This window comes from Phyllostomus discolor, chromosome 7 (assembly GCF_004126475.2).
Source record: "Phyllostomus discolor isolate MPI-MPIP mPhyDis1 chromosome 7, mPhyDis1.pri.v3, whole genome shotgun sequence".
In the NCBI taxonomy this organism is placed as follows: domain Eukaryota; kingdom Metazoa; phylum Chordata; class Mammalia; order Chiroptera; family Phyllostomidae; genus Phyllostomus; species Phyllostomus discolor.
The window spans coordinates 4,612,073-4,639,197 of record NC_040909.2 but is presented as its reverse complement, the minus strand read 5'-3'; the positions used below and the strand labels follow the sequence as shown (position 1 = coordinate 4,639,197).

At 67.5% G+C, this 27,125-nt stretch overlaps 1 protein-coding gene across 1 annotated transcript in view; it reads left to right on the top strand.

Annotated features, from left to right (window-relative positions):
* BSN (bassoon presynaptic cytomatrix protein) overlaps positions 1–27,125 on the top strand; it is a 39,261-nt gene that overhangs the window by 1,167 nt on the left and 10,969 nt on the right. The window contains 4 exon segments of the mRNA XM_036031503.1: positions 9,927–10,811; positions 17,992–18,438; positions 18,828–20,348; positions 20,350–25,497. Of these exon segments, the coding sequence (XP_035887396.1) occupies positions 9,927–10,811; positions 17,992–18,438; positions 18,828–20,348; positions 20,350–25,497 (8,001 nt within the window).

Here is a 27,125-nt window from a genome sequence, read left to right as displayed (position 1 = left end):
GGCCATTTCCCGGAGATCAGCCTTTCTGCCCCAGGAGGCCCTGGGTCCGCAGCCCCCCTCTGGCTCTGGTCGGGACACGCTGAGTTGGTGTGGGACCCTCGGCCAAGCCCCTGGAGGCCCTCTGGTGACCTGGGGGCCGGCTGCTCCAATGTATTAGCCGAGCGGGGGCCGTGCCTTTGGAATGAACCTCATGTGCTGGGGCAACAACCCATGGGAGTCTCTGGTTCCCCCCCGAGCTCTCTCTGCCTTGGGCAGGTCGGAGAGGGGCTGACGGCAGACACGCCGCTGGAATGATCCGCAGCAGGAGCCGTTAGGACCACAGGGGGGGGATGAGTGAGAATAATTGTTCGCAGGTCGGGGTCTATTTGTGACATGAGGCGCTGTGGGTGTGGGACGTGTGGTTTGCGAGAGGTAAGTGTGAGATTCCGAGGAGGGCGCTGCCGGTGCGGGGAGATGACTCAGAGCACTTGGAGTCGTTCCTGGAGTGTGGGGGCTTCCTGAGGAGGCGTGCACACTCGTGATTGTGACATCTGGGACTAGAGACGGCCTGTCCCCACCCCGGTTGTTAGGTAAGTGTTTGCGCCCCACTGTGCAGAACAGCGTGTTTAAGCCGGGGCGGCTCACCTGTGCCCTTCTGCCAGCGAGGGGCCAGAGCACTGGCCGCCCTGGAGGCGCGAGGCTCGGCGGGCAGGGAGGAGAGACCCCGCCCTGGGCATCCCGCCCCACCCCCTCTACTGTGTGCTGGCCTTGCCTCTGGGTCCCGCCCTCCCAAGAGGCTCACTCGAGCTGGCGAGTCTGAACGGCTCCGGGTGGGGAGGGCAGAGATCAGGGGAGAGCCCCGCACGCACGGCGGCTTCCTTCCCCACGTGGGCATCCCAGCCCTCACCGCACAGTGGGCTCCTCCCAGCCCGGGATCTTCGGTGGGAAGGCAGCCAGCCCCCGAGTGTGCCGGGGACAACAGCAGAGTGGGAGGACCTTGGCGGCGCTCGGTCCATCTGCCTCACTGCCGGGAGGAGGGCGGGGCTCGGGGTCGGGAGGAAGGGGCCCGAAACTGCCTGCAGATTTGCCCTGTTTGGAGAAGAGAGGCCTCCAGGCCCGGCCCTCCGAGCGTGTGCCGGGCTGGGAACACACCGTGGTTCTTCCCGGGGAGGTTCTCTGGGCCGTCGGCCTCCCGGCAGCCTCCCGGCAGCCCCGCGGAGCGCCGGGGTGCAGGGCTGTGGCCAGCAGCCCTTCCCAGACTCGCGTTCCCAGAGCATTAAAGCTGCTGTTCCATGGCACCCAGTTTGGGAAATGCCTGCCCCGTGATGGGGGCAGAGGGCAGGGCGGCAAAGCTGGGGATGGAGTGATGCTGGCCGGAGGATGTGGGCAGCGTCCTACGGCAGGCATGGCCGTCTCTGCCAGCCCCCCCGGAGGCCTCCCCGGCCTGGGCTCCTGCAGATGGGAGCCCGCCCGTCTCTGCCCACTGCCCCTGCTCCGGTCAGGATCGCTTAAAGCTCCTCTAAGAAAACTGCGGAAGGGTGGTCAGGGCCTTTGATTTTCTGTCCCAAGGTCTAGACTTTGCTGAGACCAGGCCAAGGGTCTTTCATCCATGGTGGCCCCCCACCCGTCCCCCACCGACGAGCCTCGGGCTTGGGCAGCTGCCCAGGTGGGTGGTGTGCAGAAGGGAGGGAGAGGATGCGATGGCCGCGGTCTCTTCCTCTGCTGCCTGCATCCCACTCCTTTCCGGAGGGCTGGGCACCAGACGGCGGCCGGGGGCGGTGCTGTGAGTGCGCACGGATCCCGCGCTGCTGCAGCCGCCGCTGCGCGTCCCCTCTCCTCTGCTCCCTCCTGGCCGCGCTGCTGCCTGGGCCCGTGAGGAACGAGGAGCAGGTGTTAGAAGGACACGGGTCAGCAGTGGGCGGAGGAGGGGCAGCAGTGTCCTCTTCTTTCCTGCGCCCAGGAGGAGGTGACCTCTGTGGAGGTGCCCAGCCTCCCCTCCTCCACCTCTGGACGCGTGAAAGTGGGCGTCCGGGTGGCAGCCGCTCTGGGAGTCCTTCTCCCACCGTCAGTCCAGTTCTGGGGCGGTGTGCCTCGCCGTGGGCACTGCGGCCCCAGCAGTCTCCAAGTCAGCAGGGAAACGCCCCGAAGCTTCAGCCAGGCCTGCCGCTGGTCCCTGGTGCCAGGGGACAGGACCCTCGCCCCCCTCATGTGGCCCGCTTCGCTGCGGGGCGGAGGCCAGAGCCCCCGGGGGGGTGGGGGAGAGGCGGCTGTGCGGGAGCGAGGGTTGGCTCGCAGCGGGGGCCCTCAGGCCTGGGACGATAGACAACTTCTAGCTGGGAAAAGAGACTCTAAAGTTATGCAAGAGTGAAGGTAAAATCAATTCAGAACAGGAAACACGAAATTTTATTCCTAAAACTCCCACCTTTATATGTGCGGGCCAAAGAAACAGGAGGAAAAGAGAATGGAGTACAATGGCAGCAAAAAGGAGAAACAGATGAAGTGGGACCAGGGAGAAGGGACAAGAGGGGAGCGGGAGGTGACAGAGGAAAGCAGAGGCAAGAAGAGGCAGAGGGGGAAAGCTCGGTGACGTGGCCAGTGGCTGGCCGGTCACCTGTTGGTGCTGCCGTTTCTACTCCCCGTCTAGCTCAGCCTTCGGCCCGGGCAAGCCCGCTCGCATCCCCTCAGCCAGGGCGTGGCCCTCAGCCCTCTTTCCCGCCTTTCCTCCCTCCGCGGATGCTGTTGGAGTCCTTCCATAAGCCGGGAAGGGCCCTGGCTCTGGAGAATCAGGTAGAGTGGAACCAGGCTTGTTGCTCGGGCCCCGGAGCCCGCAGGCCAGTGGGACAGGCAGCCCTCCCACCCATCACCACACAAGCCGACACACAGTCACTCCCGGGGCCAGGGCTGAGCAGGACCAGGTGGCAGGCTGGGCGGGGAGGCTGGTGCCTGGTGTCGTGCTGCGACCAGACCCCTGGGGGCTTCTGCGAGGAGGGGAGTGAGGCTACAGGACACCAGAGTGAAGCTGGACTGGAGACGGGCGGAGGCAGGGGAGGCCTGAGGGGAGGCGCGTGGTCCGTGGAGGGCCAAGGAGCAGGCCAGGTCCAGGTGGCTGGGGTGCCCGGCCGGGACCAGAGGGCGTGCGGATCCTGCCCTTTCTAGGTGTGATTTCAAGGGTGTGGGAAGGGAAGGTGGCGGTGTGGAGGTCAGGGGGACATTGAAAAGCACCTTTTTGGAAATAGACAGTGGTGATGGCTGTACACCGTTATGAATGTACCCAACGCCACTGCACTGGACACTTAAAGATGGTTAACGTGGGAAATTTTACATGATGTTTGTCTCTCTGTAGACAGATAGATAGATAGATAGGGAACATACTATAAACATACAGATACACAGAGCTGCATGAAGCAACACCGCAGCCCCACCCCTCTGGCTGCCGGGTAGGGAGCAGCCCACGAGGACAGGGCTGGGTCCTGGGCACAGGCCGGGCCGGGGCGGCGGCGATGGTTGTGGAGAGCCACGGCCGATGCCACGGCATGTTGGAGACTGGACAGGCAGCCCCCAGGTTGAGCTGGAGACCCTGGGGCGTCACAAGCACACACTGACATCAGTACACTCCCCACTGAACTCTTCAGCAAGCGTACCATTAACCAGAGATCGGCGTTTGCTTAAAGGGGTTTTTCTTTTTAAGGTAAACTTTACAGGGAATGACATGTGCAAAGCTTTCGTGCACCATTCAGTGGGTGTTGATGGAAGCTTGCACCTGAGCCGTCCTAACCCCTCAATGGGGACAGACAACATCCTCATCGTCACAGACAGTCTCTTCGGGCCCGCCCCCGCCCCGCCCCACCCTGCCCTGCCCCACCCTCCCACCACCCCCGGCTGCCGTTCTGCTTGTCACCCACCCGGGATGAGTTCTGCCTGTGCCACCGCTTCACGGGACCGAGTCCTAAAGAACGTTCTTGCCTGCGATGGCTTCCGTCACTCCGCAGTGTGGGGCAAGGGCCATCCACGTGGGCAGGAGAGGGCTTCTGAGACACAGGGGACAGTGGCCCTGCCTGGGTTCTGAGAGGGAAGGGGTGGGTGCCTGGGGACTCGGGACTGGGGGCGGGACTGCAGGAGTGTGGGGGGGCCCCTGAAGAGGCAGGCCAAGGTCCTGGGTGTGGAGGAGCCGTCCTGTGGAGCGGCCCCTCTAAGGCACTGGAAGCAGCAGCAGCATCTAAGCCAGACATCGGGGAGGGGGCAGGAGAAATCGAGGCAGCCGTTGTGGAGAGAAGCTTCCCAGGGAGACGGGGTGAGTCCACTGAGCAGCTGTGGGAGCCCAGGGGAGCCCGTGTGCCTGCTGCCCAGCCCGCTGCCTGCCCGCAAGCCTGGAGGAAAGGGAAGCGGTGGGGCCCAGTCCTGAAGCAGACACAGGCCGGGAGAGCGCACCGTGGAGCAGAGTGGCTGGCGTGGCAGGCCAGGTTTGCTGGGCGGGGAGAGAGGGGACGGCAGGGCCCCGGCTGAACAGAGAGCAGGGGCTCAGCAGGTGAGGTCGCTACGAGGCCCCAGGGCTGCTGCACATGGCGGAGGGGTGCGCGGCAGAGACCTAGACGGCTGGAGGAGGACGGGGGGAGGGCGATGTTGGAGGACTCCCAGTGTGGGGTGATGGCAAGCTGGTGGGTGAGACTGAGGAGCAGAGGTGGCGGGCAGGCAGGCAGCCGGGGGCCGGCGGGTAGACGGGTGGGGAAGCTAAGGGCTGGGCCCCAAGGGCCCCGGGGGTCCTGAAGAGCAGCTGAGGCGACGCCACACTCTGAAGAGGCGTGAGTGGGACGGGTGCGGGGAGTGGGCCTGGTCCCAGACAGGAGAATTTATGGGGCACAGTGGATGGCCTGGACAGCGGGCAGGGCTGCCAGGGTGGGGATGGGGGCTCTCACGGGGTGGGGGCCAAGTGCCTGCAGACTACCAGGGCGGGCAGATTCTCCCCCCCTCATGGAGCTCCACACCCCAAATCTCGGTCTCAGATGATGGGCAGGTGTCCGGGGCCTCTCCTGGGGTCTCGACCTGATGAGGTTGGTACAGGCCTCCGCTGTGGGCCAGGCCTGGCCGCCCCGGCCCTGGGTCAGGGCGCCTGCGCTAGAGGACGCTGTGGTGCCTGCCCCTTAGCCTGACGCCGGCCAGCTGACAGGGGAAGCGAATGGTGGGCAGACTTGGGGAAGCTGGATCCCGGGTGGGGCCTGGCTCCCCTCCTCTGGCCTGCCCTTGTCCAGGGGCCACGGCGGGACATGTACCTCCTGTCCCGGCCAGTGACTCACAGCCCGGAAAGAGCGTGCAGTCGCGCTGGCTGGCGGGGGCCCCCCCAGGAACCTCTGGATCTGGCACCAGCAGGGAGGGCTCATTTAGAAGCTGTTTCTGTGATGTTTCCACTTGTACCAAAATGGAAACAAGCATGGATGCGGCATCGGGCCCGACGTCAGCGCAGAGTGATCCGACACGCTGAGTGCCTGCTGTCCCGGGGAGGGCCAGCCGCCGCGAGAGCCCCGCTCTCTGCAGGAAGGCGGGCTCGGTGACGTGCGCAGCCCCCTGCCTCGGAGGTGGGAGGTGGGCCGGGAGCCTCGTGCACCAGAAAGAGAGCCCGTCACTGCCTGGGGGCGGGGGGGGGGGGGGCAGAGCTTCCTGGGAGCCACGGAGGTGGCAGTGAGGCCCCGCCCCAGCGTAGAGGCAGGTACCCTGGGCAGCACCCTCTGGGGCCAGGAGTGACAAGCAAAGTGTGATCCCACCCTCTGAGGTTAAAATGCAGGGTGGCGAGCTTCTGTGTCACCAGTGTCCCCGTGGGGAGGATGTTGAGGCCCCTCCCAAAAACTGCCCCCCACTCCCCTTCCTGCCCCCGAGCCCAGTGGAGGGAGTAGCGGGGCGTGGCCGCTGCAGACAGGTCGTGGCTGTCTGCTCATTCTCCGTGTGATTCGCCGGCCTCGGCGGGCAGTGCCTCCTCGGCTGCCCTCCTGCACGTTGCGCAGTCCGAGTGAGGGGGCGGCCGAGAGGGGCTCTTCTCGGGGAGAACACCCCTCAGAGCCACAGCCCACAACAGGGCTCTGCCTTTCCGAATGCCCAGCGGGCTCCGGGCAGAGGGGGCAGTAGCTCCCTAGGGCAAGTCCCTTTCCGGCAGCTTCTGCTTCCCCCTACCCCAAACCAGCCCTTGGCCTGCACACCACCCGGAGCCTCCCAGCCCTAACGCTGCCCTTCCCAGCCCTGCTGCTGCCCAGGTCCCTACTGGGCTGAGGCCCATGGGTGTCCATGGAGGCCCCACCCACCCTCCAAGATGGCAGGATGGAGTCCTTGCTGGCAAGAAGGGTCCACATGCCAAGGTCGCCCTGGTTCTACCTCTGGCTCCTAGGACAGGAGGTCTGTGGCTGGTGGCCTGCCCGCCTCCTGGCCACGTGCCGGGTCAGGTTCGTGGACAGCAGGACCTACAAGAGGTTTCCTGTCACACTGGAAGGAGGGCATTCCCTCTCAGTCTGGTGGGCAGCAGCTTGGGGGGTGCCGAGGAGCCGCGAGCACTGCGTGCAGTTGGGGGAGACTCGCTGCTGCTGTTCCCAGGGCTGGGGGTCTGCCCCAGGCCTGGCCTCGGTGGGCAATGGGCGGGAGGTGTGCAGCCATCCTCTCTCGGCCCAGGGGGCAGCCTCCATCCCCCTGGCACTGGGGCGGGGCCTCTGGGAACGGAGGAAGAGAATGAGGAGCGGCCCATCCCAGCAAGCTCCTGGCGACCCGTGGGGAGGCAGAGAGGGAAGTCTCGCTGGGTTCGGAGAGCTCCCCCGGCCAGTATCCCCCACGGGATGGCTTGCGTGCTGGGCCTGTCTGCCCGAGCCTGAGCCTGGGCCGGGGAGGGGCCGGGAGAGGGTGCGGTCCAGGCTCCTTGCTGTCTGCAAGAGGCTGGATAGAAATAGCTGCACCCATCTGGGCGGTGAGTCACTGAGGGGCACTGCATCCTTTTCTTGGAGAGGTTCTATTTTAGGTGAGATGCCTGTTGACAGTCTGCTCGGCGGGGGCGGGGCAGAGGAAGGTTCTGGTGGGGAGAGCAGGCGTGCAAGCACGCGCCCCGGCCCACTTGTTCAGCCCTGCCCGGAACCCAAGGGAGGGTCCCTCTGAGGTCCCAGGATAAGAAGCCTTACCCACCAGACCCCGCTTCCTGGGGAGTCGCACACATCGGCCTCGGGTGTGGGCGGGCACCCACCCCAGGAACTGAGTTTGTGGCTGCCGCCCAAGCCAGGGCCTGGGTGTCCCCTCAGGGGGGCAGGTGCCCCCCAGGGTGCCTCTGAGGGTGAGCAGACACCGTGTATCCGTGGGAGCTCCCTGTTCGGTGGGAACCAGCCTCCCCCCGCCCCCCAAGAATGACGTTTTAAGAGGTCTTCACACTGAGTTCCAGGGACACAAATTGTTTCCCCTGTGGCTTTCTCTGTCCAAGTGTAGACAAACTTCCTTGGGTCTCAGACACTGCTGGGTGAGTTAACAGTTCCTGGGTGGGGGGTGGGGGGGTGGCAGAGCCCACCCCTGGCCAGTGCCTTGGCCTCACTGTTCTTCGGTCTCCAGAGCTGGGCCTGGTCTTTGGCAGCCCAGCCAGAGATCTTCAGGGGCCACTTCTAGACCCCGCCGTGGCCCGAGGAGGCCACGCGGCCTTTGGAAGAGGCAGGGACGCAGAAGGCACCAGGCTCCGGGCCCCAGCGCACGAGTCTGGTGGGGCCGGGGGTGCTATCTCCCTGGCAGCACCCCTTGCCGGCTGCGTGACCGCAGAGCATGTTGCTGAATCCCGTCGGACCTTGGTGTCCTCTGCTGCGAAGGCAAAACGAGGGGATGCCTGTGGACACACCCTGTGTGGTGCTGGGTACAAGGGGGTGCTCACCCAGTCGCGGTTTCTCCCCCTCTTCGGGTGCCCCTCCTCCCTCGTCCGCTGGGCAGGCGGCCCGGGCCAGGCCCCCCAGGTGGCAGCTCAGCCACGGCACAGCAGTCACGCAGCCTTGTGGCCTCAAGAGAGCAGGGCCGGGGGCATCCCCGAGGGTGGACAGAGGGGCTCTCTGCCCCAGGGGTCAGACTGGACTGTTCCTCAGAGACTGAGCCGCCATGGCGCTTTGCAAGCCTCTGGCTGCAATGGTAGGCACAAGCAACCTCGGCCTCCAGCCTCGGCACTGATGGAGGGGTGGGGGGAGCCTCCTCACCAAGGCACCGACTCTCCAGCCTCCTGGCTGCAGCCTTGTGGGGGCGGTGTCCCCACCAACGGCTCGCCAGGGCGAGTCCCAGAGCGAGCCGGCCTGGGGTGAGCCCCGGTCTGGGCCACGCCCTGTGCACAGGCCTGGGGGCATCTCCACGGGGCGAGGTGGGGGCCGGAGACACCGCGGAAACACACGGGGAGGTTACCTCGGGAAAGAATTGGCCCTGTGGAGGAAATACACTGGGCGGCGAGCTACGGGCGGCCCGCCGGTGTTCAGGTTGTGTGGCCAGGGGCGGGCTCTGGTGGGGAAGGGACCCTGCATCCGACACCTATGCAAGTGGCTGTGCCTGGGGGCAGGGGGGAGAGTGAGTGCGAAGGCCCGTGCGGGAGCCGGCCCGGAGCGCCATGTGGCAGGACGGGGCCCGGCGTTTTGGGGTGAGCCAGCCCAGGTGAGACGGCGGGAAAGGAGGCCAGACCGAAGGGCAGGCTGGGGAGGACGGGGCCGCGAGGGCCGTGGTGGAGAGTCCCCATGGGACGCGCGGTGGAGAGCCACAGGAGGGGTTTGAGCCTGTAAGTACATGCTCTGGCTTGCGTGCAGATTTTTTGGAGGAAAAAAAAAACATATTATTGGTTCATGTAACTGGAAGTCCAAGCGGAGACTCAAAGCTGCATCTGGGGAAGTCAATGAGGTGGTCGGACCTGTCCCTCGCCCCTCGTCACGGCCCCGCCTCTGTCCGTGGACTGCGCACCGGCGTCTCCCGGCGTGCCGGGGGAGGGGGCCGCCGACCTGCCGGGCAGCGTCCCCCTGGCTAGTGGCCAGGAGGAAAAAGGGGCTCTCGCTGCTGCCACCGCCGCTCCTCGCGTGAGCAGGGCTGGGCTCGGCCCTGCCGCCCGCCGGGTCTCACGCCCGCTCCTCCCCACCAGCCAGCGGAACCGCTGATGGGCCCCCCCGAGTTTCCAGCCCCCTTTGCCCAGGGAGGGGTGGGCGACGGGGAGAAGCTGCACGTCTGTTGTGGGAACAGCAACTCGCGTCCTGCTAGTTCTGAAGGCACCCATTTTCTTCAAAAATGTGTCCTCCTGAAGGAAGAAAAAGGGCTTATTTCCTTCTACTTCCCTTGTACTACTTCGCTCTCAGGACTTTGTGTGTCTCTCGTCTCCTTGGCTGGAGTCTGCTCCTCCAGCGCGGGAATCCTGTTTGCTTCTGTCCCCGTGTCCCCCCCTCTCACCCTCTTCACGAGCTTGCTTTTCCTGCCGGTCCTCCCCGGTACCTGTCCCACCAGGCACTGCCGGGGCTCGCCTTCCCTCCTCGCTCGTCCCTGGCTGCTGCGTGGTGATGGCCTGGGGGGGGCGGGGCGGCGGGGGGAGCTGAGGAACCAGGTGGAGGCTATGGGGTCGTCGGGCCAGGAGGACAGTGGCATGGGTGGGTGAGGCGGGATGTGGGCTGGGACGATGTCCAACGAGCTGAGATGCGGCTGGTGGGTGGTCGGGAGGACTCTGGGGCGGGAGGGCGTGGCGGGCAGTGGGCCGGTGGCTGTGGACTGGGCAGGCTAGGGCGTGGCTGCCTCTGCTCTGCCCCACGCACCTGGCGGCTCCTGGCAGGCATGGCCCAGCCATCCGCCCTCTCGGCCCGGCCCCTGGCAGCCCAGAAGCACCTGAGCGGGCCGGTGCTCCTGCCTGCGCTGGGAGCTGGCCCTGGCTGCGGCGGGGCCCACAGTGACCCGCGCCGTGGGTGCCGCCAGCCCCGCTGACCCTGCTGCTTCCTCCCCAGGTGCAGGAGTGGCTCTGTCTGAACTGCCAGATGCAGAGGGCTCTGGGGATGGACATGACCACTGCGCCTCGCTCCAAGAGCCAGCAGCAGCTGCACTCCCCAGTTCTGTCTCCGGCCCACTCCCCGGCCAAACAGCCCCTGGGGAAGCCGGAGCAAGAGAGATCTCGGGGCCCAGGGGGACCACAACCTGGCGCCCGCCAGACTGAGACAGCCAGGGCCACCTCCGCGCCGGGGCCTGCCCCAGCCGCTGCCCCTCCAGAGGTGGGGAGGGTGTCTCCTCAGCCCCCTCACCCCGTCAAGCCTTCCGCAGCTGAGCCCAGGCCGCCTGCAGGAGAGACCCTGGCCAAAAGTGCCACCACAGTGCCCTCCGGGCCCGGTGCTGCCGAGCAGGCGCAGGAGGGCCTCACCGGGAAGCTCTTTGGCCTCGGGGCATCGCTGCTGACCCAGGCGAGTACCCTCATGTCTGTGCAGCCTGAGGCCGACCCCCAGGGCCAGCCCGCCCCCAGCAAGGGGACGCCCAAGATCGTCTTCAGCGATGCCAGCAAGGAGGCTGGCCCAAGGCCCCCAGGTTCAGGGCCCGGGCCTGGGCCCGCTCCTGGAGCCAAAACTGAGCCTGCAGCCAGAACAGGCCCTGCGGCGGGGCCTGGAGCCCTGGCGAGGACCGGGGGAGCGACCAGTCCAAAGCACGGCAGAGCAGAGCACCAGGCAGCATCCAAGGCCGCTGCCAAGCCAAAGGCCATGCCGAAGGAAAGGGCCACCTGCCCACTGTGCCAAGCCGAGCTCAACATGGGCGGCAAGGGCCCAGCCAACTATAACACCTGCACCACCTGCAAGCTCCAGGTGTGCAACCTGTGTGGCTTCAACCCGACACCCCACCTGGTAGAGGTAAGAGAACCAGGGTTGTGGGGGGCACGGGGAGAACGGGAGCCAGAGGGAGCTGCAGGGAGCCGGGTGTGCCGCTGCCACGGGGCTGCCCCCACACGATGACCGCTGCAGGGTTTTCCCGTGCGCTGCCCTGGCCATGCTTCCACTCAGAGAACTAGCCAGCACAGTGGAGGGGCTGACGGTTTCCCCTGCCTCCGACTGGCTGCCCAGGGCCCCGAGGCCGGCCCAGAGGCAGCCGGGCTCAGGGGGCCCTGACCTGGCCTCCCTGTCCCCAGCTGCTCTGGGCACAACCCTGGTGGAAGGTGCCAACCTCCTCTGCTCAGGCAGGAAGACCCCGAGGCCCCACCTCGCCCTCAGTCTGAGACCCTCACCGGAGGCGGAGGGCTGGGCCCCGTGCCCAGGGGAAGGTAGAGGTTTTCTCACCGTGGGGCAGGCCATGTCCCGCTGCCCCGGCTCCGGCCCAGCCGGGTAGTATCCACGCCCCACCCCTTTGGGAGGGCACTGGTGTTGGCGTATGGATGTTGGCTGGTCAAGGCCACAGCTTTTGGGCCTGTGCTTTCCCCTGAGTGGGCCAGGCCCCCCTGGGGACTGCTTGCGGGGGTGCTCAGAGACGCTCTTCTTGCCTGCAGGGAAGTTCAAGGGCGTGCTGGGCTTGGGGTCTCTCTCTCTGCAGCCCCTGCTCAAGGGAAGGGGGCTGGGCACTGTACAGAGGTGGGTGGGAGTGCGAGGCCCAGTGTTGTGCCAAAGCCGGGAGCCCCCCTCCCCTGGCGCCTGGACCAGCCCTGGCCCTGGGGCCTGCGTCTGACCCTCCCCTTCCCCACCTACCCCGCTCGGGACCACCCAGGGAGCCTTTCCTGGCCGCCTTGGACGGAGCTGGCGGTGTCCCCTTCTGTGGCCTGCCCTGGGGTCTGCGGTTGGCTCCTCTTGACAAATGGGTGTGTCCCCTGCTGTCACGTCAGGCAGGAGATGGCCAAGCCAAAGCCCCCGCTCCTGCACACCATCGGCCAGCTGAGGCCTCGGGGCTCCGGGCGGAGCCTGGCACGGCTGGCGGCAGGCGGGGCGTGTGGAGTGCAGACCACTGCTGGCTGGGGGTGGCCAGGAGAGGAGGGCGTGGTGTCACCACGGTCTGTGTGGTGCCCGTTCTGCCTTGCCTCGGGCCAGGCCTCCATGGGAGCTGCCCAGCGTGATGAGGCCACCATACGTTCCAACATGCAAGGGGGGGCAGCCCTTAGCAAGACAAACAACAGCCTCGTGAGATGCTCACGTGACCCTCTAGTTCCCACACTGCCACTCTCCCGAGCCCTAGGTCCAGCAGCTCGCTGGCTGACCCAGGTGGGGAGGGGGCACCGAGGCATCACTGCAGAGCTGGGGAGCTCCGGCAGAGGGCCCGCTAGGCCCTGGCTCACTGCCAGTCGGGTGGGACGCCCCAGCACTGAGGGACTGTGAACACCCTTGGGCTGCTGAGCTGGCGCAGCCTGGAGGACCCTTACTCCCGAGAGCCCCCCTGGAATTGCCTCGTTAAGCAGATGTGCACGGAGCGGAGGGGAAGCTGTCCCCGTCCTGCGCATAAGCGTTCCCGACAGCTCCTTCCAGCCGCCCCGGGGCCCGGCCGGGGGAAGTGCTGATGCAGCCCAAACAGAAGCGTCCCGGTCACATGCTGGCTGTGGATGAGCGTCTGGGTTCTGACCTAAATCTCTCAGGAGCTGCGTGGTGTTTGCCTCCCTGGACCCCAGAGCATCTGCCTCTCCATGGCCAGCCCTGCCCCCGGCCCTCCGCCTCCGTGTCCCGCTCCACTGCTGTCTCCTGGGCCAGCGCCACCCTCGCCTCTGCAGGGTCCGACGGGCTCCGTGGGCCTGGCGGCAAAGTTGCTCGGCGTCCTGGTCCGAGCCCCTCCCCACCCTGTGCCCTCGGTGTCCCTGGCTCCTGCTCACAAAGACAGCAGAGGCGGCCCAGCTTCTCCTTCTTTCTCCGCGTGACTCTGCCCGTCACTACTGCTTTCCCCGGAGGACCTATGGCAGTTCCTGGGGAAGGTGTGGATGGGCAGCCGGAATGCCGGCTCCCCGGGTTCCCACACAGGAACTGGGAACTGTGTCACCACCCGCCGCTCAAGCCAGCAGCCTCGGCCATTTTCGGCTTCCCTTCCCTCACCAGCACCCACCTCACGGACCGGGCCCTGCTGGCTCTGCTTCCCACGGCCACTGGATCCTGGCCCGTCCTCCCCATCCTCACGGCCATGGCCCTGGTCCAAGCCCTTGCGCTCCCTCTCCGGACACTGACCAAACCCTCCTCGTGGCTCTGCCTGCCTCAGTCTTGCAAGGGGGCTGGTGGGGAGGGGCCGGTGCTTGGTGCGTCCCCCGCCCCTCCCACCACAATTCTTGCTGTGCTCCGCTGAGGGCCCTGATTGGGCCTTGGGCTGTCTGTGACCTCGCCTCCTCGGATGGCCACTTGGCGTGTGGAGCAGCTGGTGCTCCCCTTGGCCTACTCGGCGTGTTCTTGGTTAGAGGCTCCTGATTTCTCAGCAGGTGCCCGGACGCTTCCTTGGGAGTGAGGTGGCAGGGCCAGCAGGTCCTCCTCCAGGCCCGAGGCTAAGGTCTGCCCCGGCTGTCCACCCCCCCGGGCCCGTGCTTGACCAAGGCCAGCCCCCGGGCTCGGGAGGACGGCTGCCCGTGCACGGTGTGTGGGAGGGGCGGGCCGAGGGACCCGCCGCCCGCCCCCCCCAGGCCTCGCAGGCCTGCTATGGCTGCACCGGAAGCCGCAGCCACCTGCCTGGGCTGCCGGCCCGGGAATTTTCACGTCTCTGGGCTCCGAGACCTTCTCCCTTCTCTCTAGACAAAAGGCCGGCGCGCACAACGGGAGAGGCAGCAACGCTCACTCCCTTTTCCCCTCACGGTTTCCTCTGGGGGGAAAAAAAAGTGCTATGTAGTGAGTCATTTCATAATTAAGAGTTGTTCATTCCCAATTTTTTTACCTATCTATCTTTTTGAAGGATAATAGTACCCTCTGGCTTAATTTTTAATTGGCTTTCAGTTCAAAACAGAGCTGGTGAAGAAATTAGTGGGGCTGGAATGGTTACAGTCACACTGCCAGTTTCTTGTATTATTATAATTGCCAAAATACCAGCTGTGCTCTCCACAGGCTTGGCCCCCTGGGCGCAAGGCCTGGCCCCTGTGATCCGCGGGGCTGCCTGGGCTTCTCTGGGGCAGGGGCTGCCTCTGCCCCACACCTGCCCGAGGCTGCCTCTGGGGCGGGGGGTGACCGCAAGGAGCGCGGTGTCCTCTGTGCGGAATGGACAGTAACGCTCCCATTTCAGCGTCTTCGAGAACCGGATGAGACGCCGTCTCTCTGATATGCGTGCAAGGCCCGACACACTGTCGGCCCTCGAGCCCGGGGACCGGGACCAGAGTGTGCTCTGCGCGGGGAAGAGCCCCGCCAGCCCCCGGCCACCTGGGTGTGAACTGACCCCGTGGCCAGTGAGGGACGCCCCGCGGGGGGTGAAACGTTCGGCCCTGGAGCGCAGCCCACCCACAGAGGCCCCTGCGGGGCGTGTCAGGGCTGCCTGGGGACAGGGAGAGGCGACAGGGTCACAGAGTCAGGAGGGAACTGCGGCACCGCGGCCGTGCCTGGGGGCCCTTTACCTCTGCACGTCCTTTTCTCTCTCTTTAAGAAACTTTATTTTCCATCAGCCTTATTTCCGTTCTGCTGAGGGCTGGTGGGAGAAGAGCTTGAGCACACTCGGTGGTGGCTCCTCCCCGTCCCGTGGCCTGCGCAGTGGGGGCCGCCGACCAGCCTTCGGGGGGAAACCGCTGGGCGGGCCCAGAGGGCGCCAGTCTGCGACCTCAGGCTGAGCCGCGGTGGGCCCGGGGGCCGGAGCAGCGCGTCCACCCCGAAATGCCCCCCTGGCCGTGGCCGCTTCAGCAGCGGCCTGCTCTTGCTTCTCAGCCCCTTCGGGGTCTCTGCAGAGGTAGAGCTCAGGCGAGACCTCCCATGGGTGTTTGCGGGAGATGGTGCCGTGCGTGTGTGCACACCTCCTGGGCCAGCACCCACATCAGACCCCCCAAGTGACCCCCCCCCCGGTTGCTGCAAGGGACAGCAACGTCCACGTGGCACAGAGGAGAGTCTGTGGGACACAGGGCAGTGGTCAATGAACACAGGACGCCTCAGTGAGAGGCCGGTGGCCCGCCCTGGGGGCGGTAACCTCCAGGTGTCACGGGGCTCCCGGAAGGCTGCCTGGACCTGGTCAGCAAAGGCGCCGAGAGCGAAGTGGCTGGCAGTAGGAGTGGGTCCAGCGGCAGCCATGAACTTGGGCACAGCTCGAGGGCCAGTGTCCCTGGACGATGCGACACTGACAGCGAGCGGCAGGGTTCTTGGCGGCAACAGTGGCACGAGCTGCCAGCAGGGGCTCCCCCAGGCCCCCCCCAGCTTCCTGGCGTGGATGCCCTCTGTTTTCCCTTTGTAAGTGTCCTGTCCCACACGGAAGTCCAGGTCGGTGCCCTCTAACCGGGTTCCTGCTGCGAGGACTTCGAGGACACACTCCTCCGTCATCTGCAGGACACCAAGGGCCCTGGATGTCATGAAAGTGTCCCTTTCAGCTGCCCGGGAACCGAGAGCAGCGCTGCACGGGCCCCTGTCCGGGCAGCGCAGAAAGGCTCTGGGCACCCTTTTTCCTGGAGTCCTCGCCCGCGGGCCCCTGGGCTGGCAGTGGGGCTGGGGCGTGTTGGGCCAGGCAGCTGCAGGTGCTGCTCGGGCTGGTGTCGCTGCGACCGGGCCAACACGCAGGCCGGCTCCTCCTGCGAAGATGAGGCACCTGCCGGGTCTCTCAGCCGACGGCAGGTGGCTCGGGGAGGAGGCTCGGCATCCAGCGCCGCCGCGCTGGGCTCCTGGGAGGCAGCGGTGGCACCTGCTGGCGGGGCACCCGCCCGCAGCTCACCGAGCTCCGCCCCGTGGTGTCCTCGCCCACACCTCTCTCCTTGGGTGCCAACTGCCCTTGGGGGTCCTACCTTCCTGCCCCCGGGGGCGGGGCACAGCAGACGTGGTCCCCAGAGCCACCCGCTGTCCCCTTTGCCAGGCCCCAGGCCATCCCCCGCCCACTTGCCGAAGGGGACAGGCAAAGGGTCGGGCAGGCAGCAGCTCCCCGAGGCCTGGGGCTGGGTGAGGGAGACTGTGAGAGGACATGCAAGCAAGTGAACGGACAAGGGGAGGAACGGGCGGGCGCGTGTTGGTGGGGGCAGAGATGAGAGCGGAGCGAATAAAGAAGCTGGGGCCTCAGCAGCTTTGTCCAAGCCCCAGACACAGTCTGCTCGGGGGGGCTTGTATACCTCCCATTGCGTCCTCACTCCCCGGAAGACTCGGGCCTGGGCCGCATCGCCCCAGCCCCACCCCTACTAGTCCCAGTGCCCTAGACCCTCCCTCCTACCCCCCAAGGGCTGGATTGGAGAAGGCCCTGCTGCAGCCCAGCCAGGTGTTTATTTTTAGCTCTGACCACACATACTTCCCCCTGCTTTTTGTCCCTCTCTTCCTCACTGCCTGCTGTGGCAGAGCCAGGAGCAAGAGGGCCAACTGAGGGGGGCAGCCCCTTCTGCAGCCTGCCCCCACATGATGGGGTTAGGATCTGGGCCCACAGCAGGGCTGGCCCAAGGCAACACCACCCCGTGAGTGAGCACGGGAAGGAGCAGAGCCCCGGGGAGCATGGGGCCACGGGGGCCATGCTTTGGTGAGGGCTCAGGTAAGCAGGCCGCTGCAGGGGCTGGCTCTGAGTCCTTGGCATCATGCCTGCCTCCTCTATCCAGGCCGCCCTTCCCAGGGACCCTTGCTTCATTGGGACTGTTGCTTCAGAGGTGGGGTCTGCAGGCCAGAGGTGGGGTCAGAGGTTTGCCATGCCACCGGGGTGAGCCAGGGAAGATGACCTAACCTTGCGAGGCATCACCTGGGATGGCGGTGTGCAGGGACCCAAGATGGAGTCGGGTGGTGTTGCCTTGGGCCCGCCCTGCTGGGGGCCCAGATCCCAACCCCATCATGTTGACCCTGGGGCTGGGGAAGGGGCTGTTTGCTTATTTCCAGAACCCTCTCTTGCCCTCGGCCTACACTCCTCCCACCTACCCAGGGTCTTCGTGATACATGACAGTCCTCTCTGACATGGGGGCACTTTCCCTGTGTCCCTAGGTGGTGCTGGGGGCCCGTGGGCGGGGTTCTTGGCGAAGACTCTGTGCCTATGTCCAGCTCAGGGCTTGGTCTCAGCCTGCCCAGCACCCTCCCCAGGCGCCTTTAGGAGTGGGTCCTCCTAGGCCGAGCGAGCCCAAGGCCCCCCGGGAGCCAGTGCCCACTGCCTCACTGGAGTTGGGGGCAGGCATAAAGTGTCAGATGAGGTGTAAGGGGATCAGCAGGGGTGCCTAGGGCTGGGGCCTGCAGGGAGCAGGGTGAGTTCATGAAGGACCTCTGGACCCCCCTGCCCGGGACCTGCATGTGGGGCTGGGCTTCAAGGCAGAGAAGGGCTCCAGTCTTTCGGACATGGTCTCACAGCCCTGAGTGACGAGCCTGCAGGGCAGCCCTACCCCTCAACCTACACCAAGGCCCTGCCACCTGCTGAGCCTGGCCCGGGACCCGGGGGCAGAGATGTGGCATTGTCCAGGGGGTGCTATGGGCAGAAGAGACTGGTCAGCCCCACCCTGCCCCCAAGCAGAGAACCTCCCGGGCCCCAGGGTTCTGCACCCTCCCTGCACCGCCCCTCCTTGGGAAGGGTGTGGGCCAGGATGGTGTCTGAGGCTGGAGAGCTAGGGGGCGGGAGGGGCCGTGCATCCAGGAGCTCATTGCCTGGGTGCCACTGCCCACTCTGGGCTCCCGCCAGTCCCTAGCTCCCTGTCCTGTCCAGACCCTCGTGCTGCTCGTAGGGTTCCCTCCCCAGAGCCTTCCTGGTCTGGCCAGGGGGCAAAGGCTCCCGACGGGGTGAGGAAGGGACCCTTCCTGGGGGCTCATCATTTTAGCTTTGTACGTGTGCACTTGAAGAATGGAGAAGTCTGTCACCGGGGGCAGTAAATCTGTCCGCCTTTCTTTCCCCATGCCTTTGGTGTCGTGCTTCGGAAGACTCTCTCCTCCTTCAGGCTGCAGAAAGAGTCACGGAAATTACTCTTTGAGTTCTCCAGTGCCTTGGTGATTCCAACTCCCCTCCCCTCCCATTGCCTTACAGAAAACCGAGTGGCTCTGTCTGAACTGCCAAACTAAGCGACTGCTGGAGGGCAGCCTGGGAGAGCCGGCCCCCCTGCCACTGCCCACTGCGCAGCAGCTCCCCGCGGGGGCCCCGCCCCGGGCCGCCGGGACAACCCCTCCCAAGCAGAAAGCGCCGCAGGGGCCGGGCCAGCCATCAGGCCCTCCGCCTGCCAAGGCCAGCCCCCTGCCCACCAAGGCCAGCCCCCAGGCGAAGCCCCTCCGGGCTGCCGAACCCAGCCGGACTCCAAGCAGTGCCCTAGAAAAGAAGACAGCAGCCCCAGCTAAAGCGGAGCCTGTGCCGAAGCCGCCTCCGGAGACCAGCCTGCCCCACGGGGCTGCTAAAGCAAAGACCAGGGTGCAGAGGACTGAGCCCACCACCCCTGCCGTCAAGGCTGTTCCAGAAGCCCCCAAGGGTGGGGAGGCAGAGGTCAGTCCGGTTCGTGTTCAGGGACCCTAGCTGGGACAGTCTAGGGGAGGGGGCTGGGATGGAGGCCGGGGTCAGGCCCCCTGGGGCAGGCAGAGGAGGGCAGGGGTACCTTGGTGAGGCCCTGGAGGGTCTGGAGCCTGTGAATCACAGGCTAGTCCTGAGTTTTGCTACCATTAGATCTAGTGAGGTTTCTCTTTGAGAACCCAGGGCTGCTTGGGGTCTGCCATGGAACCTGCAAGTTATTCAAGGGACATGGGGAGGGCAGTGGGCTCCGACTGCCCGGGAGGTGGAGCGCCCATTCCCTGGGTCCCTGGGACTGGCAGGGAGGGCCGGGCTCCCCGATCAGCCGTCCGCCACGGGCGTCAGTGTCTGCTTCTCACCTGCCGCAGGAGCTGGTGGGCAAGCCTTACTCTCAGGACCTGTCCCGGAGCCCACAGAGCCTCAGCGACACAGGCTACTCTTCTGATGGCGTCTCCAGCTCCCAGAGCGAGATCACAGGCGTGGTGCAGCAGGAGGTGGAGCAGCTGGACACCGCGGGGGTGGCAGGGCCACGCCCGCCCAGCCCCTCCCAGCTCCGCAAGGTGGGCAGCGTGCGGCCTTCGCCGCAGGCCCAGGGCTCGGCCCCCAGCGGCGAGCGGAGCAAGCCGCCCGGCCCCAGCGGCGGCGAGGAGCAGACGCGGCGGCCGCACTCCCTGTCCATCATGCCTGAGGCCTTCGACTCCGACGAGGAGCTGGAGGACATCCTGGAGGAAGAGGAAGACTCCCTGGAGTGGGGGCGCCCGAGGGAGCAGCAGGACACGGCCGAATCCTCGGACGACTTCAGCAGCCAGCTGAGGCACGACTACGTGGAGGACAGCAGTGAGGGCGGCCTGTCGCCTCTGCCACCCCAGCCCCCGGCCCGGGCGGCAGAAATGACGGATGAGGAGTTCATGCGGCGGCAGATACTGGAGATGAGCGCCGAGGAGGACAACCTGGAAGAGGAGGACGCGGCCACCCCCAGGCACGGCCTGGCCAAGCACGGCGCCCAGAAGGGCGGCCCCAGGCCCAGGCCAGAGCCCGGCCAGGAGCCGGGGGCCCCGCCCAAGAGGCGCCTGCCCCACAATGCCACCACGGGCTACGAGGAGCTGCTCTCCGAGGAGGGCCCGGCCGAGGCCACCGATGGCACCGGGGCGCTGCAGGGGGGGCTCCGCCGCTTCAAGACCATTGAGCTCAACAGCACAGGGAGCTACAGCCACGAGCTGGACCTGGGCCAAGGCCCCGACCCCGGCCTGGACCGGGAGCCCGAGCTGGAGATGGAGAGCCTGACGGGCTCGCCGGAGGACCGCTCCCGCGGGGAGCACTCCTCCACGCTGCCGGCCTCCACGCCCAGCTACACGTCGGGCACCTCCCCCACCTCCCTGTCCTCGCTGGAGGAGGACAGCGACAGCAGCCCCAGCCGCCGGCAGAGGCTAGAAGAAGCGAAGCAGCAGCGCAAGGCCCGGCACCGCTCCCACGGGCCGCTGCTGCCCACCATCGAGGACTCCTCCGAGGAGGAGGAGCTGCGGGAGGAGGAGGAGCTGCTGCGGGAGCAGGAGAAGATGCGGGAGGTGGAGCAGCAGCGCATCCGCAGCACCGCGCGCAAGACCCGGCGGGACAAGGAGGAGCTGCGGGCCCAGCGGAGGCGAGAGCGCTCCAAGACGCCCCCGAGCAACCTGTCCCCCATCGAGGACGCCTCGCCCACGGAGGAGCTGCGGCAGGCGGCCGAGATGGAGGAGCTGCACCGCTCCTCCTGCTCCGAGTACTCGCCCTCGCCCTCCTTGGACTCGGAGGCCGAGGCCCCGGACGGCGGTGCCCCCCGGCTCTACAAGTCGGGCAGCGAGTACAGCCTGCCCACCTTCATGTCCCTCTACTCGCCCACCGAGACGCCCCCTGGGCAGCGCCGGCACGCCCAGCGCCAGCCGGCCCCTCAAGAGCGCCGAGGAGGCCTACGAGGAGATGATGCGGAAGGCGGAGCTGCTCCAGCGGCAGCAGGGCCAGGGGGCGGGGGGCAGGGCGCCCCACGGGGGCCCCCCTCAGCCCCTGGGGCCCCGGGCGCAGGGCTCCTTCGAATACCAGGACTCCCCGGACCTCGAGTTCGGCCGGGCCGCCCCTCCCGCCTCGGAGGGCGCGCCCGCCGGCCTGGGAGCGGCCGTGTACGAGGAGATCCTGCAGACGTCGCAGAGCATCGCCCGCATGCGGCAGGCCTCCTCGCGGGACCTGGCCTTTGCCGAGGACAAGAGGAAGGAGAGGCAGTTCCTGGACGCCGAGAGCGCGTACGTGGATCCCATGAAGCAGAACGGCGGCCCGCTCACGCCGGGCACCAGCCCCACCCAGCTCGCCGCCCCGGTGCCCTTTTCCTCCTCCTCCGACGGCGGGGGCGGGGGCCGGGTCATCCCGGATGTCCGAGTCACCCAGCATTTTGCAAAGGAGCCTCAGGACCCCCTCAAGCTGCACAGCTCTCCCGCCTCCCCCAGCCCTGCCTCCAAGGAGGGCAGCGTGCCCTTCGCCCAGGGCCCTGGGACGCCAGCCTCCGCGGCCGTGGCTCCTGCGCTGCCCGCCTTGCCTCGAGGGTATGTGGCCCCCACGTCCCCCGCCGGCTCCGAGCGCAGCCCCTCGCCATCCCCCACGGCCCGCGGCTACGGGCAGAGCCCGGCCACCGCGAACTACGGGTCCCAGACCGAGGAGCTGCCCCAGGCCCCCGGCGGCCCTGCCAGCAGCGGGCGGGCCGCCAGGGAGAAGCCCCTGCGTGCGAGTGAGGGCAAGAGCGGCCCTCCCCACCCTTCCCAGGGGTACCCCTACTTTGCCGGCTCCAGCCCACCTCTCTCCCCGTCGTCTCCCTCAGAGAGTCCCACATTCTCCCCCGGCAAGCTGGGCGCCAGGGCCACAGCAGAGTTCTCTACACAGACGCCAAGCCCGACCCCAGCCCCGGACATGCCGCGGAGCCCCGGCGCCCCTGCCACGACCCCCACGGTGGCTCAGGGCACCCAGACGCCACACTGCCCCAGCACGCCTCACCTGGTCTGGCAGCAGCAGCCCTCGCAGGAGGCCCCCTTCATGGTCATCACGCTGGCGTCGGACGCCTCCAGCCAGACCAGGATGGTGCACGCCAGCGCCTCCACCTCCCCGGCGTGCTCCCCCACTGACACCCAGCCCACCGCCCACAGCTACAGCCAGACGACTCCCCCGAGTGGGTCCCAGCTGCCCTCGGAACCTCCGGGGCCGTCCGGCTTCCCGCGGGCGGCCAGCGTGGGCGCGGACGGGCCCCTGGCGCTGTACGGCTGGGGCGCCCTCCCCGCCGAGAACATCTCCCTGTGCCGGATCTCCTCCGTCCCCGGGACGTCCAGGGTCGAGCCAGGCCCCAGGCCCCCGGGCAGCGCCGTGGTAGACCTCCGCACGGCCGTCAAGCCCACGCCCATCATCCTCACTGACCAGGGCATGGACCTGACCTCTCTCGCCGTGGAAGCGCGCAAGTACGGTCTCGCCCTGGACCCAGTGCCAGGGCGGCAGTCCACTGCCGTGCAGCCCTTGGTTATCAACCTCAACGCCCAGGAGCAGACCCACGCCTTCCTCAGCACCGCCACCACCGTGAGCATCACCGTGGCCGCCTCCGTGCTCATGGCGCAGCAGAAGCCGCCTGTGGTCTACGGAGACCCCTTCCAGAGCCGGCTGGACTTTGGCCAGGGCGCAGGTAGCCCCGTGTGCCTGGCCCAGGTCAAGCAGGTAGAGCAGGCCGTCCAGACGGCCCCGTACCGAGGCGGGCCCCGGGGGAGACCGAGGGAGGCCAAGTTTGCCAGGTATAACCTGCCCAACCAGGTGGCGCCTCTGGCCAGGAGGGACGTCTTGATCACGCAGATGGGCACCGCGCAGACTGTTGGCCTCAAGGCAGGCCCCACGGCAGAGCCCGGCGCCGAGCCCCACCGCGCCACCCCTGCAGAGCTGCGGCCGCACGCCCCGCCAGGTGCCCGGAAGCCACACACAGTGCTGGTGCAGATGGGAGAGGGCGCGGCGGGCGCTGTGACCACGCTGCTCCCCGAGGAGCCGGCGGGTGCCCTGGACCTCACAGGCATGCGGCCGGAGAGCCAGCTGGCGTGCTGTGACATGGTCTACAAGTTCCCCTTCGGCAGCAGCTGCACCGGCACCTTCCACCCTGCCCCCAGCGCGCCCGAGAAGAGCGTGGCAGATGTCGCGCCCCACGGCCAGGGCAGCGGCCCCTTCTACAGCCCCCGGGAGCCAGAGCCCCCCGAGCCCCCCACCTACCGGGCACAGGGGGTAGTGGGGCTTGGGCCCCACGAGGAGCAGAGGCCCTACCCACAGGCCCTCCCTGGCAGGCTGTATTCCTCCATGTCCGACACCAATTTGGCCGAGGCGGGCCTCAGCTACCACGCCCACAGGATGGGGCAGCTCTTCCAGGGCCCGGGACGAGACGCGGCCGTGGACCTGAGCTCGCTGAAGCAGTCCTACAGCCTGGGCTTCGCGGATGGGCGCTCCCTTGGGCAGGGCTTACAGTACGGCTCGTTCACGGACCTGCGTCATCCCACGGACCTCCTGGCTCACCCCCTGCCCATGCGGCGCTACAGCTCAGTGTCAAACATCTACTCAGACCACAGGTACGGCCCTCGGGGCGATGCAGCTGGCTTCCAAGAGGCCAGCCTGGCCCAGTACAGTGCCACCACGGCGCGCGAGATCAGCCGCATGTGTGCGGCCCTCAACTCCATGGACCAGTACGGAGGGCGGCATGGCGGCGGCGGTGGCGGCCCTGACCTCCTCCAGTACCAGCCCCAGCCCGGGCCCGGGCTCAGTGCCCCACAGGCACTGGCTCCCCTCAGACCTGGCCTCCTTGGGAACCCCACCTTCCCGGAGGGCCACCCAAACCCCGGGACCTTGGCCCAGTACAGGCCCACGGCAGCCCAGGGAGCAGCGGTCCGACAGCTGCTGCCGTCCACAGCCACCGTGCGCGCGGCTGACGGCATGATCTACTCCACCATCAACACCCCAATCGCTGCCACACTGCCCATCACCACCCAGCCTGGCTCAGTCCTGCGGCCCATGGTGCGCGGCGGCATGTACAGGCCTTATGCGTCCGGTGGGGTCACAGCCGTGCCACTCACCAGCCTGACACGCATGCCCATGATCGCCCCGCGGGTACCGCTTGGGCCCCCGGGGCTATACCGGTACCCTGTACCAAGTAGATTCCCCACCGCTCCCGGCGTGCCACCGGCCGAGGGCCCCGTCTACCTGGGGAAACCTGCCGCTGCCAAGGCACCAGGGGCTGGGGGCCCACTGAGGCCGGAGCTGCCGGCAGGGGCTGCTCGGGAAGAGCCTCTTCCCACAGCCACCCCTGCTGCTGCTAAGGAGGCTGCAGCAGCCCCAGCCCCAGCCCCGCTGGCTGGCCAGAAGCCACCAGTAGATGCTGCTCCAGGGGGCGGCAGTGGGGCCCCCAGCCGGCCAGGGCTCGAGAAGGAGGAGGCATCCCAGGAGGAGAGGCAGCGGAAGCAGCAGGAGCAGCTGCTGCAGCTGGAGCGGGAGCGGGTGGAGTTGGAGAAGCTGCGGCAGTTGCGGCTGCAGGAGGAGCTGGAGCGGGAGCGTGTGGAGCTGCAGAGGCACCGGGAGGAGGAGCAGCTGCTGGTGCAGCGGGAGCTGCAGGAGCTGCAGACCATCAAGCACCACGTGCTGCAGCAGCAGCAAGAGGAGCGGCAAGCCCAGTTCGCCCTGCAGCGGGAGCAGCTGGCACAGCAGCGCCTGCAGCTGGAGCAGATCCAGCAGCTGCAGCAGCAACTGCAGCAGCAGCTGGAGGAACAAAAGCAGAGGCAGAAGGCTCCCTTCCCTGTGGCCTGTGAGGCGCCTGGCCGAGGGCCTCCCCCAGCGGCCCCTGAGCTGGCTCAGAATGGCCAGTACTGGCCACCCCTGACCCACGCAGCCTTCATCGCTGTGGCAGGGCCCGAGGGGCCAGGGCAGCCTCGGGAGCCCGTGCTGCACCGCGGCCTCCCCAACTCCGCCTCGGACATGTCGCTGCAGACGGAGGAGCACTGGGAGGCAGGCCGCAGCGCCCTCAAAAAGCGGCACTCGATGCCGCGCCTGCGGGACGCCTGTGAGCCCGAGTCGGCGCCCGAGCCCTGCGCGGTCAGGCGGATCGCAGACAGCAGCGTGCAGACGGACGACGAGGACGGGGAGGGCCGCTACCTCCTGACCCGGCGGCGCCGCACCCGGCGCAGTGCCGACTGCAGCGTGCAGACGGACGACGAGGACAGCGCCGAGTGGGAGCAGCCGGTGCGCCGCCGCCGGTCCCGTCTCTCCCGCCACTCGGACTCCGGCTCGGACAGCAAGCACGAGGCCGCCGCCTCGTCCTCCACAGCTGCCGCCGCCGCCGCCGCCGCGAGGGCCACGAGCAGCGTGGGCATCCAGACCATCAGCGACTGCTCCGTGCAGACGGAGCCGGACCAGCTGCCCAGGGTCTCCCCAGCCATCCACATCACAGCCGCCACGGACCCCAAGGTGGAGATCGTCAGGTACATCTCGGCGCCGGAGAAGACGGGGCGCGGGGAGAGCCTGGCCTGCCAGACGGAGCCGGAGGGGCAGGCCCAGGGAGGAGCCGGGCCGCCGCTCATGGGGCCAGCCGCCATCAGCCCCTACCTGCCCGGCATCCAGATCGTCACCCCAGGGCCCCTGGGGAGGTTCGAGAAGAAGAAGCCGGATCCCCTGGAGATCGGATACCAGGCCCACCTGCCCCCGGAGTCCCTTTCGCAGCTGGTGAGCCGCCAGCCTCCCAAGTCCCCCCAGGTCCTCTACTCGCCAGTCTCACCCCTGTCCCCGCACCGGCTCCTGGACGCCTCCTTCGCTTCCAGCGAGAGGCTGAACAAGGCCCACGTGAGTCCCCAGAAGCACTTCGCCGCCGACAGCGCTCTCCGCCAGCAGACGCTGCCTCGCCCCATGAAGACCCTGCAGCGGTCCTTGTCCGACCCTAAGCCCCTCAGCCCCACCGCCGAGGAGTCCGCCAAAGAGAGGTTCTCCCTCTACCAGCACCAGGGGGGACTGGGTAGCCAGGTATGGGCGCAGGGGCTCGTCCAGGGCGGGGCAGGGGTCTCTGTCTAGTCTGGGGGGCCCCACGGGGAAGGGCTTCTCCCGCCGGGGTGGGGGTGGGGTCGCCTCCCGCCCCCGAGGCCCAGAGGAGGCGGTGGGGAGCTCTGACCCGCCCTCGGGGCACAGTGCACGTGTGGCGGAGTCTGCAGCCTGGCGGGCGCACCCAAGGCGAGCACACACGCACTCAGGGGCCCCGCGGGCACCCACCCAGACGCCACCAGAAACATCCACCTCCCCTCACTGCTGCCTCCGCAGGGCTCATATCTAGTCCAGCCCCTGCCGCCCCCCCTTTCGGCCCCCGTAGCCCTCCAGTCTGAGCCCTTCCCCCTCCAACCCTCTGCCATGGACGTTTCCCGAGAAAACCAGTCTCACAGACCCGTGAGCGCCCCCACGTCCTAGCCCTGGCCTGGCTTCCGCTGCCCCACCTGCAGCCCGAGTGCATCAGCCTAGCACTGGGGGGCCCTCCGATGGGCCGCAGCGTGCCCCCCGCTGCCCCTGGAGCATGCACTTCCCCTCGTCTGTGGCTCCAGTTGCCAGCGATGTCCCGGGACCTTGGAGGGGACACGGGGGGGGGGGGGTCTCACCCCCACGGACTTTGAGTGCCAGGCTGAGGAGGGTGGGCTTTGTTTTGAAGGCCCTTGGAGCCCCTGGAGGTTCTAGGCAGGCGAGACAGGACAAGATGGGTGTGTTAGAAAGCTTCCTGGGCAGAGCGTGGGCAGATGGGCTGAAGGGAGTGACCCCAGGGAGGGGGAGGGGCCCAGGGCATCGTGAGGCATATGTGCCATTTCCTGGGCGTGCTGCCTAGGGGAGCGGTGGTGGGCCCTGCGGTGGGGCTGTGCAGGGGAAGGGCTCAGGCAGTGGAGAGTGCACACCTGTGGGGGGTGCAGGCCGGAGGGGGCAGGGTGGGGTCCAGAATCCGGGCTGGCAGGGAGGGCCGGCCAGAGAAGCAGGTGGTCAGGCTCCAGGCTAGGGTGGACAGAGGTCCTGTGGGCCGGCCCCGTGGGGTCCTCACAGTAGCAGCCAAAACAACCGCACAGACAGCTGAGTGCGGAGTTCTGAGAGTGAGCCGTGTGCCGTTAGAGGCCCCCCGTGTTCCGAGGGCACGCGTGGGGGCACTAGTGCACGGCCTGCGGTGAGAGAGGGTGGGCGGTGTCCGTGTAGTGTCTTGGCAGGCCACAGCGTACGAAGCCGGCGGTCAGGCCCCAGTGAACTCTGGGTGTTTGGGCGTTCCGTGAGAGTCCAACCGCTGGGGCTTCCTGGAAGGGCTGAGCTACAGGCGAAGGGAGGGCCCGGGACAAACCTGCCTGGGGTGCGCACTCCCAGGCCGTGTGGAACTTCGGGGCCAGGGTAGGGCCCCCCGGAGGGCAGCGTTTCAGAGCCTCGACCAGGGAGCCATGCGGCAGGAGATGGGGCTGGAGAGGACCTAGAGGGGTGCCGGCAGCCCCGGAGAGCAGTAGTGGGCTGGCAGGGCTGAGGAGGGAGCACAGGTGGGAGAGTCCAGCAGAGGGCGCTGCAGGGCAGTGGAGGAGGAGGGGGTGGGTGACTGTGCTGCATGTCACTGTAGAGGGGCGTAGGGCGGGGGGCAGAAAAGG